We start from the raw sequence: 13,307 nt of genomic DNA on the forward strand, positions 1-13,307 counted from the left end.
CGGAATACCCGCCATTCTCCCTCTTGCGCTGAATCCTTATGCGGTGGAAAACCTTCCCCGCACAGCGAAGAAACTTTGACGCCCCGACTGTCAGCCAGCATATAAACAGTGAGAAGGTGGTCTGTCCTTGAAGTTCCCAGAAGCCCAACTGGCAAGCAGCACGGCACGTTGATATACAGTGAAATAGTTAAAACGTGTTGAAGTCCTTCAAACTCGTATGAAATAAGACACCGACGCTTCTCTCTCGCTGCTGAGTTTCGAGTGTCCAGCTAACATGTCTCACACAGACAACCTTGACAAAATCACGTGACTCACCTTGTCACGTTCCAAGTTCAGCCATCGCCAGTTTTGCCCTGACAGCAGAAATCACCAACGTGAAATCCGTGCAACACGAAATACCCGTGTTCGCTATGCTTGGTCAGCTAAAACCCAGCCGTTGACAGAAAGCACAGGCGCTTTCTATCGCAATTCGAGGAAGGCACCCCCCCAGAGTGACACTTTCTCGATCCATGTCACTAAATCGTGACATAGTTCTACACAATGATAAAGGTTAGTTCTACACAATGATAAAGGTTAGTTCTACACAATGATGAAGGTTAGTTCTACACAATGATAAAGGTTAGTTCTACACAATGATAAAGGTTAGTTCTACACAATGATAAAGGTTAGTTCTACACAATGATAAAGGTTGATTCTACACAACGATGGAATAACACGTGCTGGAATGAATAATGCTAAGCGTTGACGTCATGTGGGTAACACAATGCCACTATCAGGGACAGATGATGATGCAATGGAATAACAAGTGCTGGAATGAATAATGCTAAGCGTTGACGTCATGTGGGTAACACAATGCCACTATCAGGGACAGATGATGATGCAATGGAATAACAAGTGCTGGAATGAATAATGCTAAGCGTTGACGTCATGTGGGTAACACAATGCCACTATCAGGGACAGATGATGATGCAATGGAATAACAAGTGCTGGAATGAATAATGCTAAGCGTTGACGTCATGTGGGTAACACAATGCCACTATCAGGGACAGATGATGATGCAATGGAATAACAAGTGCTGGAATGAATAATGCTAAGCGTTGACGTCATGTGGGAGAGAGGCTCGGCCAATGCCAGTGGTGTTAAACAACTACGGTACAATCATTTTGTTAACCCGATTGGGGTCAATATCTTTTGTGTGTATGTAGTCAAAAATCAGCATGGATGGTAAGAACGAGTTGTGACCTAATTATGACTATAGAATGCCAGCTCCGTTGGTGGTAGTAGAATGAACGAGTTTGCGTTGAAGTAATAGGGGTAGCAGTGTGCGTGGTGATGTATTATTCGAATGTCTGTTGACGTCATATGGGTAACAGTGTGGCTGGTGATGTAGTATACGACTGTCTGTTGGCGTCATAGGGGTAACTGTTTGGATGGTAATGTAATACACGAATGTCTGTTGACGTCATAGGGGTAACAGTGTCACGGGTGGTGATGTAATACACGAATGTCTGTTGACACCATAGGGGTATCAGTGTAACGGGTGGTGATGTAATACACGAATGTCTGTTGACACCATAGGGGTATCGGTGTGGGTGGTGATGTAATACACGAATGTCTGTTGACGTCATAGGGGTAACAGTATCACGGGTGGTGATGACGTCATAGGGGTACCAGTGTCACGGGTGGTGACGTATGCTTCTCTTGCAGATTTGGGACACAGCGGGGCAAGAGCGCTTCCGCAGCATAACTCGCGCGTATTATCGCGATGCCAACGGTAGGTCGTGTGTGTCACCTGGGGGAGCGGTAGCACGTGCCTTTCTCTGTGTCCTTACCGGTTGGGCCGCGGTGATTCCTTGTGTGTTGGACCACAGTCTGTGTCCTTATCTGTACTGTGGGACCATTGTCTGTGTCTTTAGCTACGGGACCACGGGTTTACTCCTTACCTGTGGGAGCACGGTCTGTGTCTACCATGGTACTGTTTCCGCAATTAGAACTCCTCTTTTGAGGCTGGATGGCATCCCCAGTCCCCTAATGCCTTCTATGTAGTGACCGGAGAAAAAGAGGATTCCACTTACTAGCGAAGTAAAGAGCAGACACACCTCTTGTGCTGAGGACGACAGCCCTGGTATCAACAACTTGTTTGTTCATGTGCTGGTTTATCTGAAGGGACACAGCACAGGTAGTGACAACTTGTTTGTTCATGTGCTGTTTTATGTGTAGGGAGACAGCCCTGGTATCAACAACTTGTTTGTTCATGTGCTGTTTTATGTGTAGGGAGACAGCCCTGGTATCAACAACTTGTTTGTTCATGTCCTGGCTTATCTGTACGGTCGTGGCGTTCGACCCGCCGTGCAGACGGAAAAATTAGTCACTGTCAAGGTATAGCAAGTCTGCAGTCAACGTAAAACAAATGCCATGATGACGACAGTCACTGTGAACATATATAAGCGACCAGGGTTAAATGATTCCCTTGTTCAAAACGCTGACACACATTGCAGCAATACATATGAAGTGATTCGCCTGTTAACAGCTCGGGCACATCATTGAAGTAGCAACAAAGATGACGTGATCGGCCTGTTAACAGCTCAGGCACATCATTGAAGTAGCAACAAAGATGACGTGATCGGCCTGTTAACAGCTCGGGCACATCATTGAAGTAGCAACAAAGATGACGTGATCGGCCTGTTAACAGCTCAGGCACATCATTGAAGTAGCAACAAAGATGACGTGGTAGCAGCTCCACTTTTTTGATGGCTCTGAAGAACACTAGCAACAAAGATCCCATTATTGCAAATATGTAAACACCTACAGCAAGAAATGTGAAGTGAAGGGACGAGTGATTGGAACGTTCGTTAGCTGGGAGTGTTGTGGAAACAGTAGCATGCTGACTCTGACCCGTCCTCTCCCTGCTTTCTCTCTGCCTGGACTACTGTCTGTCTCTGTAACTGTCGTTTGTGTGTTACTGCCGCCTCCCCTTTGTTCCCGGGGTGTGGGTGTGAGTCTGACGTGGCGGTGTTCCTTGCATATTGCAGATCTGGGACACGGCTGGCCAGGAGCGCTTCCGGAGCATAACGCACGCGTACTACAGAGACGCCCATGGTACCGCTTCTCTTCTTAGCGCACCTTGGATGCTTACATGAGTTGTGCCTCGCGTTTTGTCTGTCGAGGATGCAGCTAGTCCAATTGGGATGGCTGAAGCATGCCATTTTTGTCCCATAGCTGTACAATGTGGAAACTGCATTAAAGCAAATTATGCATGATCGTTGATCCGTTAGAAAGTCCCGACAATTGTCACCATGGATACTGGCCCACAATTCGTAATCACCTGACGTGTTTTCGTCACGGAGAACTTGTGATGTGGAATCACGCAGACCCATGTTCAGACGTGGTTGAGCCCACTTCCTAAGTCTGTTGTTGTTAAGTATCATGCAAACGTAAAGTTTAAATATGCCGCAGTAAGAACTTCAGATGTTCACATAATTATGGGTTATTATCCAGAGATGTTCACATAATTATGGGTTATTATTCAGAGATGTTCACATAATTATGGGTTATTATTCAGAGATGTTCACATAATTATGGGTTATTATTCAGAGATGTTCACATAATTATGGGTTATTATTCAGAGATGTTCACATAATTATGGGTTATTATCCAGAGATGGGTACCATTTTGTGACATGCATTCTCGATTCTTTAAATAATTATAACGTATATTAAATTGCAACTAGCATGTATTCTCTTTACATTTTTCTTTAATACTCCAGTTAGATGATAATAACGACATTCAACTACAACAATCGTGTACATTTACGTCTTAAACACACAAATTTAGTATTTAAATCTATGTCACATCTTCTGGTTCCATGTTACGCAGGTGGTAGACATTCAAAAGTGTTTCTTATTCCTTCCTTGCAGGCCAAGGATATATTGGAAACCTGTATTTAGTAATGAAAACATGTTGTATTGCTAAACTGTCACAGTTAAATACAGAAATATCACCTTCGTAACATGGTTTCCACAGGTACAAAGCTCTGGAGAACAACTCATATCAGCTAAGGGGTTGACGCCCAAACTCGTGGGATACGAAAGCCATTGAGCGGTGCTTAAGGCATGGATTCCTATTGGTGCAAATTCAGGCTGGTAGCTTTAGGACTAGCTGCCATCCGAGACAGTGAAACAAAGTGTTTATTTTGACCGTTTTTTCTCCAGTCCGTGCATTTTGTGCCTGTGTGTTATTGCGCTGACAGTGGAAGATTTGCTACCAGTGTGACTCCCCGTTAACCCGGAGAGTGTTTGTGTTCCGCGTCGTGTGTCTGCTATCGTCCTGAGTGTCGTACGTCACATCCAGTGTCACGTGACTCTATGTAAGGTCTTGTTTGCCCTTGTCACGTGGTGTTGTCTTGTTTTTTTGTGAGGTCTTTTTTTTAACTTTCATCTCCTTTTCTGTTTTGTAATTATGTACTTTTGCTATTTAAAGCAAAATCATTCCAAGTCATGAACAGATCATAGGGCTTTTCATTCTCCTTGAATGGAAAGTGTTGGGTTAGGGTTAGTGTTGGGTTAGGGAAAGTGTTGGCACTATTCGACGGTCAGACCTTCTGTGTTGTTTCTTTGTTCTATGCTTACGGCTGTAGGAGACATGAATTGTTAGGGTCCCTCTCTTTAGAGCAACGCGTTTATAGAGAGACCGCTCTGCGGTTGTCTTCGTTACTTCCACAGCGGTGGGTTGCACGTGAGGTACAACAATGCTTCTTGACCCAACTCAGCTAATGGTAGAAGAAAATGTGTGGCTCTTTTTTGTTCAGTTATTTAATGCAATTCTACTCAGGAATGTTTTATTCAGTAGCTGGAAAACAAGGGTAACTTTCTGTCAGTTTAAAGCTAGCTGAGATACGACTCGCACTTCTCAGCTGTGTGCACTTCTCAGCTGTGTGCACTTCTCAGCTGTGTGCACTTCTCAGCTATGTGCACTTCTCAGCTGTGTGCACTTCTCAGCTGTGTGCACTTCTCAGCTGTGTGCACTTCTCAGCTGTGTGCACTTCTCAGCTGTGTGCACTTCTCAGCTGTGTGCACTTCTCAGCACTTCTCAGCTGTGTGCACTTCTCAGCTGTGTGCACTTCTCAGCTGTGTGCACTTCTCAGCTGTGTGCACTTCTCAGCTGTGTGCACTTCTCAGCTGTGTGCATGTCCAGTGGCAATCAGCCATTGCAGGTAACAATTTGTTACTTTCTGAGTCTCATCATATTTTCACTCGTTCGGATTTATTCATTTTATTTTTGTTAATTTTGTCCTTCCTTGTTTTTGTTGTTTTATCGTTTGTATTGTTGGCAAGATGCGTCAGACTTCGTTTCGTGCTGACTGTTGATTGTACTGAAACGTCTACCGATCTTCTTGTTATGGGTTCCAGTTGAAAGCCAACAATGTTCCCTCCTCCCCTTGCTCCTCCTCCTCTCTCAGTTGCTGTTTGTGCTTACTATTATTGTTGTTGAATGTACGTTTGTTTCTGTGCGTTATTGTTATTGTTGAATGTACGTTTGTTTCTGTGCGTTATTATTATTACCAGCTATTGTGTTTTCAGCGTAGCAATAGGGCCCGATATTTAGACGAGACAAGTATAATGCCGACGAGTCGAAGACGAGTCGCATTATACTTGTTCGAGTCTAAATATCGGGCCCTATTGCTACGATGAAAACACAATAGCATTTATATAGCTATTCTGACATTAAATTCTGTGTTCAAATCATGTTTTTGTCAGCAACAAGTACCAGAATGGTCCATGTCGTTGATTGCAGACGACGGTTCCCTTTCCGCATGAAGCCACGGAAATAACCGAACATTGAAAAACCCACGGACATGTATTACGGAGAAAACTCGAGATAACCGGATGTTTAGCATTACGTCAATATGCTAGGAATCATATGACGTCATGACGTATCATGCTTGCCTACGTATATTGTATGTTCGAAAGTCTGACTTCTGTTGGGAATTCGCGTGGTGAAGACTGCGGTAAATCTGTAGATGATAAGAGAACAAGGATTGTCTCAGAAGAAACGACTAAATGTTTCAGACCTGTAACTTCATTTTAACATTGCACTATACAATGGACGTTCTATGTGACAGGAGAGTTTGCTGATTTTGTGTTAAACATTTGAGAGATCGTCTGCTAGAATCAGAGATAGGTCGCTTCAGATAGCAGCTTCTGGAAATTTGCAAGGTTTGTTGCCTGTTAAAGAACTGGATTTTACACGTAATGTATGTCATGTACAGTAAGCAACAACAAACACACACACAAAGCAAATGGCATCGTCTGTCGACTAGTCACAGAAACAAACCTGGCGAGGTATGCGTGTACTTTATACACGTGGAAGAAACCGGAACCATGCGTCTTTGTTATCGACAATATGCTTTTGGATATGAGTAAAATGGCCGACTTCCGCCGCATTATGCTTTGATGATCGGAAGAGACCATCCAATCACAGCCCCCGAATTCCCCCACGTGTTCATCAGAATAGCTATATTGTTGAATGTACGTTTGTTTCTGTGCTTATTTATCTGCCATGCTCAACATATAACTATGCATTGAACATGTACCGTACTAGCAGCAGCAAATATGCTGGAAGTATTCTGTTCTTGTTTCGTGTGAATGTCGTGTTATTGTGCGGTGCAGTTTGTTGTCAACGTTGTGGAGAACTGCACAGATTTGTTTTACACGCTGCACCACGCCACGCTTGTTTCATACACTATTTTAACATAAATCTGTTTATTGTTTTTGTGATGCCTGTGTATTTTGTGCACAATAATACGTATTCAAGTACTTCATTACGTTTTGGTCCTCAGTTCAGAACTAAACTCTGCAAGGATGGTTTAAAGGCCCACTCCGCCCCGTGAAAACAGCTCGTCTCATGCTCACCGTTTCAGATCTGGTCAGGCTTTTACACGGGATAAGACCATACTCCACTTGACCTGGTCAGGCTTTTACACGGGATAAGACCATCCTCCACTTGATCTGGTCAGGCTTTTACACGGGATAAGACCATCCTCCACTTGATCTGGTCAGGCTTTTACACGGGATAAGACCATACTCCACTTGATCTGGTCAGGCTTTTACACGGGATAAGACCATCCTCCACTTGATCTGGTCAGGCTTTTACACGGGATAAGACCATACTCCACTTGATGTGGTCAGGCTTTTACACGAGATAAGACCATACTCCACTTGATGTGGTCAGGCTTTTACACGGGATAAGACCATCCTCCACTTGACCTGGTCAACCTTTTACACGGGATAAGACCATACTCCACTTGATCTGGTCAGGCTTTTACACGGGATAAGACCATACTCCACTTGATCTGGTCAGGGTTTTACACGGGATAAGACCATACTCCACTTGATCTGGTCAGGCTTCTACACGGGATAAGACCATCCTCCACTTGATCACACAACACGAACAGCCTGGGTGTTATCTGCGCACAGTGGTATATGTTGAATGAATCAATTTTGTAAAAGGCACTGGTGTCATTTTCGGAAAGTGATTCATACAAAAAGTCCAACTCATCACAGCAAGCAGTCAGGGTGTTGATTTTGTGTATATGACTAAGTGCAGGGATAGTCTATCCCATGTTAAAGCTTGACTAGACCTGAGACAGAGGGGCGGACTGTTTTCACAGGGCAGAGTCGGCCTTGAATGATGATAGTTAGATCCATGTAGGGGAAGGGCCCCGAATATGGACCACATTTTGTTTATTGCTGATAACTAGCTTGTTTTCTTGCGAAGAAGTTTCATTTTGTGGTTGGTAGTCCTTCTCTCTTAGTTTAACCGTTAGGCCTAATTAGAGTGAAATAGCTTTGATAGACATTCAGCAAAAATTAAATACAGAAAAAATCACATTGTCCATATTAGGAGCCTGGGCGCCCAGTATGGACCAGTGAAGCGGCCTTCACGAATCACTGTAAAAAGCCCCTTATACTTCAAAATAACATGATACAACTTAGTGTGCAAGTCAGACTAATTCAAATATGCTTTAGATTTAGCTGTTTCGGGTTGATGAGAGCATTATTTGAGGCACACCAGGAAACTAAAGAAGCTTATCAAAAACAGAGTGAAAATAAGTGAAATTATCAACTTCCACAAAAAAAAGACTATTTGTTATATTTTTTTGAAATCTCGAGGGCTAGTTATAGGTTATTTTCAGCAAGCTTCTTAATGAATTAATCAAAATTGCCTTTAGCTTTTATTTTCTTCGATTTGTTGAAGGTGGTCCATATTAGGGGACTCACACATACTTTGAGGATTTGCTATTATATTTTGTTTGCAGTAGAAACCAGGGGTACACACTGCTAAAATGTAACAAATACGGTCTTAGCTGTCATATATAGCCATTTTTGTGTGATAAAAGCTTTGGCTGTGGACAGAAACGAGTCTGTTTTAGGCGGCAAATTTAGAGTGAATGCTGCCAAAAGTTAAAAAAAGCGAAAAAGCCTAACGGTTTTGAGGTTTGTGTTTCTGCAACTGTTTTGACATGTGCAACTTATCCAGAGAGGGTGAATAAAGCGAATGAAATTGTTTTGAGCGCTCTAGCGCCGTTAGTTTGTCAGAACCGGAGGTGGTCCATGTTAGGAGCCGGTCCATATTAGAAGCCTTTCCCCTATATGCAAGTTAACGTCTCTGTGTCAAAAGGTTTGTATCTATATTGACTAACGTTACAAGTAGTGTCCAAAGGGTAGTATATGTCTACAGCAGTGTACGTCTAAGATTATATCTGTGAAAGTTTGGGTCTTTGCTTAAAATAAATTGTATCTATCTGAGTACGAATTAAGGGGAAAATTTATGTGAGAAATAAAACTCAATCAAATGAGAGCTTGATAATAATAATGTTTAGCCCCTTTCTTTCTCTGATCAAAACTTCCTGTCTATGATATGTTGTGTCTGTGTCAACCAACATGAAGTCCACATCAATGATATATGAATGGACGTTACGTTAAACTTCCTGTCTATGATATTCTGTGTCAACCAACATCAAGTCCACATCAATGATATATATGAATGAACGTTACGTTAAACTTCCTGTCTATGATATGTTTTGTCTGTGTCAACCAACATCAAGTCCACATCAATGATATATATGAATGGACGTTACGTTCATTTCTGTAACAATCACATCACATGCCAGGATTGACGTCAATGAAAGTTAGGGTTAGTGTAACAATGTTGACGTCAATGAAAGTTAGGATTAGTGTCTGTTACAGGGTTGACGTCAATGAAAGTTAGGGTGAGTGTCTGTTACAGGGTTGACGTCAATGAAAGTTAGGGTGAGTGTTACAGGGTTGACGTCAATGAAAGTTAGGGTGAGTGTTACAGGGTTGACGTCAATGAAAGTTAGGGTGAGTGTCTGTTACAGGGTTGACGTCAATGAAAGTTAGGGTGAGTGTCTGTTACAGGGTTGACGTCAATGAAAGTTAGGCGACTTCTGTCTTGTGTGTGGCGCACGTTAAATGTCAAAGCAGCACCGCCCTGATATGGCCCTTCGTGGTCGGCTGGGCGTTAAGCAAACAAACAAACAAACAAACAAACAAATGAAAGTTAGGGTGAGTGTTACAGGGTGGACGTCAATGAAAGTTAGGGTGAGTGTTACAGGGTGGACGTCTATGAAAGTTAGGGTGAGTGTCTGTTACAGGGTGGACGTCAATGAAAGTTAGGGTGAGTGTCTGTTACAGGGTTGACGTCAATGAAAGTTAGGGTGAGTGTCTGTTACAGGGTTGACGTCAATGAAAGTTAGGGTTAGTGTATGTTACAGGGTTGACGTCAATGAAAGTTATGGTGAGTGTATGTTACAGGGTTGACGTCAATGAAAGTTAGGGTGAGTGTCTGTTACAGGGTTGACGTCAATGAAAGTTAGGGTGAGTGTAACAGGGTTGACGTCAATAAAAGTTATGGTGAGTGTATGTTACAGGGTTGACGTCAATGAAAGTTAGGGTGAGTGTTACAGGGTGGACGTCAATGAAAGTTAGGGTGAGTGTTACAGGGTGGACGTCAATGAAAGTTAGGGTGAGTGTCTGTTACAGGGTTGACGTCAATGAAAGTTAGGGTTAGTGTCTGTTACAGGGTGGACGTCAATGAAAGTTAGGGTGAGTGTTACAGGGTGGACGTCAATGAAAGTTAGGGTGAGTGTCTGTTACAGGGTGGACGTCAATGAAAGTTAGGGTTAGTGTCTGTTACAGGGTGGACGTCAATGAAAGTTAGGGTTAGTGTCTGTTACAGGGTGGGCGTCAATGAAAGTTAGGGTTAGTGTAACAGGGTGGACGTCAATGAAAGTTAGGGTTAGTGTCTGTTACAGGGTGGGCGTCAATAAATGTTAGGGTGAGTCTGTTACAGGGTTGACGTCAATGAAAGTTAGAGTTAGTGTAACAGGGTTGACGTCAATGAAAGTTAGGGTGAGTGTAACAGGGTGGACGTCAATGAAAGTTAGGGTGAGTGTCTGTTACAGGGTGGACGTCAATGACAGTTAGGGTGAGTGTCTGTTACAATGTTGATGTTAATGAAAGTTAGGGTGTCTGTTACAGGGTGGACGTCAATGAAAGTTAGAGTTAGTGTTACAGGGTTGACGTCAATGAAAGTTAGGGTGAGTGTTACAGGGTGGACGTCAATGAAAGTTAGGGTGAGTGTCTGTTACAGGGTGGACGTCAATGAAAGTTAGGGTGAGTGTCTGTTACAGGGTGGACGTCAATGAAAGTTAGGGTGAGTGTCTGTTACAGGGTTGACGTCAATGAAAGTTATGGTGAGTGTCTGTTACAGGGTTGACGTCAATGAAAGTTAGGGTTAGTGTATGTTACAGGGTTGACGTCAATGAAAGTTAGGGTGAGTGTCTGTTACAGGGTTGACGTCAATGAAAGTTAGGGCTAATGTAACAGGGTGGACGTCAATGACAGTTAGGGTGAGTGTCTGTTACAATGTTGATGTTAATGAAAGTTAGGGTTAGTGTAACAGGGTTGATGTCAATGAAAGTTAGGGTTAGTGTCTGTTACAGGGTTGACGTCAATGAAAGTTAGAGTTAGTGTCTGTTACAGGGTGGACGTCAATGGAAGTTAGGGTGAATGTAACAGGGTTGGCGTCAATGAAAGTTAGAGTTAGTGTATGTTACAGGGTTGACGTCAATGAAAGTTAGAGTTAGTGTATGTTACAGGGTTGACGTCAACGAAAGATAGGGTGAGTGTAACAGGGTTGGCGTCAATGAAAGTTAGAGTTAGTGTCTGTTACAGGGTTGACGTCAACGAAAGTTAGGGTTAGTGTCTGTTACAGGGTGGACGTCAATGGAAGTTAGGGTGAGTGTAACAGGGTTGACGTCAATGAAAGTTAGAGCAACATTATTAAGTCACGGATGAATAATTGTGTTTAAATTTTAGAGTAATGTTAGCTTTTGTCAAACAAATTGTCTCGGCACATAAAAACTGAATGTCTACTTTACTTGTTTTGTTTACAGCACTTCTTCTATTGTATGACGTCACAAACAAAGCCAGTTTTGACAACATCAGGGTAAGTCCAGTTATTGTTCAATGTTTCATATAATATCTAACCTCTGAGGACATTGAATGAGTGTGCAATGTTTCATATAATATCTAACCTCTAAGGACATTGAATGAAGCCCACAAGTGATGCAACCTTTTATAATACTAATTGTCAGTAAGTACTGGCCGTCGCGATATAAATTATAACCTTGAATGGTTGAAAACGACGTTAAACACCAAATAAAGAAAGAAAGAAAGTACTGGTGTCACATGACTGATGTGAAACATTTGATTGGCTAATGGCAATGCGCTTAAAACTTTTATAGAGAGCGTATTCTTCCGCCCTTGGCCACAGTGACTCTAAGCCTCTTCTTTCGATTTGCAAAGATTCTTCTCATCCGCTGTGTTAGAGGCATGTAGCTTATCGTCTCCACATTACCAAACAATGATGCTTGACCCTAAAATTTCCCGCGGCTAAAGGCAGAAGGTTTTTCATCTGACAGATATCGAGCTGGACAAAGCAGCATTTGGAAGACGACTGATTAAATAGAATGTCCTACTGTATATGTAGCAGACGACACCATCACGGCTCAGTACTGAAATGAACGGTTTTTGCATATTTCAAGACAAATATGATGTAAACAGAACACGCGAAGGCTTCAAAACATTCTTACCATGTAATCATAGCACCAACCTCCCAGATGAATGCAGGTACATTGCGAGAAATAACATGCCAACTTTATGTTTTTGCGAATTAGGGAACGAACGTGTCACTTTGAGTCGTTTGACATCAGGGGACGCCACTCAGTTGCTTGGGGGTCGTTCATTTTTTTTGGGAGCACAGAACATTTCGGTACATGTTGTTTTTTATACCAATAATTAATACATGCAAACTGTATGCTAACGGATACATTTTGCGCAACTGTAACTCATACTGTTAGTTGCTACTCGATGAAACGGTACAGAGGGTAATCAAATCGTAAAATGCATGGTCGGCGATGAAACCGTCAATACCCCTGAAATGTGCAAAGCCCACACACACACAAAAGTAGATCTAAATCGACCTGTCCACAATTGATCCAAACGCTGGCAGAAAAATGTGCCTTTTCAAACGTTCTAATCTATTGTCGTTACTTACAATATCGTTATTGAAACAATAATAATATACAACAATATCTCTGCTTGGGTACTGAGCTCTATCCCCAATAGTATACATTAAAAACGTGTTTATTCAGCGTTATTCCCCCCTCTACTTCTTTCTCTCTGTAAACTTGCAGGGCTAGTTATTTTTCGGTAACTTACCCAGCAACCAAAATCACTTACCCAACAACAGGCCTGAATGCTCGATAGCACACAGGTTTAGGAGTTAGACTTTGTGGGATCTACTTTTGCGATTGAAAAGTTCCGAACGCTCTACACAATATACATCTCGAGCAAACAATACAAACATACCGCATTTAAATTAACAACTACAGGCTTGAACACATGAATCTCCATATAAAATCCATGAGTTCGGTTGTTTTCTGAATCTAGATCTGCCGTTCAACACAAGCAAATTCCCAAGGCAAGTAACTCTCATACTTTGTCTAGCGACAAGAGTAGTTCCCCTTTCAAATTTCTTTTCACTCAGTTTCTTCGACAAAAAACTGTAATCCGACGGTCAGTTTTCATTTCATTATATAAACAGACCAAACGCAACCAAATGCACACATCTCATCAATTTAAAGAACATAGAGCGGTTTCATACACTATTTTGCACCAGAAAACTGAACTTCATACAGTTTCTAACGTTGGAACACGGGT

General features: G+C 42.4%; 1 protein-coding gene across 3 annotated transcripts in view; it reads left to right on the forward strand.

Moving 5' to 3' along the window:
* The window catches only part of LOC138958097 (ras-related protein Rab-37-like), a 299,221-nt gene that overhangs the window by 37,427 nt on the left and 248,487 nt on the right, over positions 1-13,307 (forward strand). For 2 of the 3 annotated variants that reach the window (XM_070329162.1, XM_070329160.1), the window contains exons 4-5: positions 1,708-1,774; positions 11,480-11,532. In XM_070329162.1, coding sequence (XP_070185263.1) covers positions 1,708-1,774; positions 11,480-11,532 — 120 coding nt within the window. Of the gene's footprint in view, positions 1-1,707; positions 1,775-3,032; positions 3,100-11,479; positions 11,533-13,307 lie in introns of all 3 variants that reach the window. The other variant, XM_070329161.1, reaches the window with a different exon arrangement.

This window comes from Littorina saxatilis, linkage group LG2 (genome assembly GCF_037325665.1).
Source record: "Littorina saxatilis isolate snail1 linkage group LG2, US_GU_Lsax_2.0, whole genome shotgun sequence".
NCBI classification, from domain to species: domain Eukaryota; kingdom Metazoa; phylum Mollusca; class Gastropoda; order Littorinimorpha; family Littorinidae; genus Littorina; species Littorina saxatilis.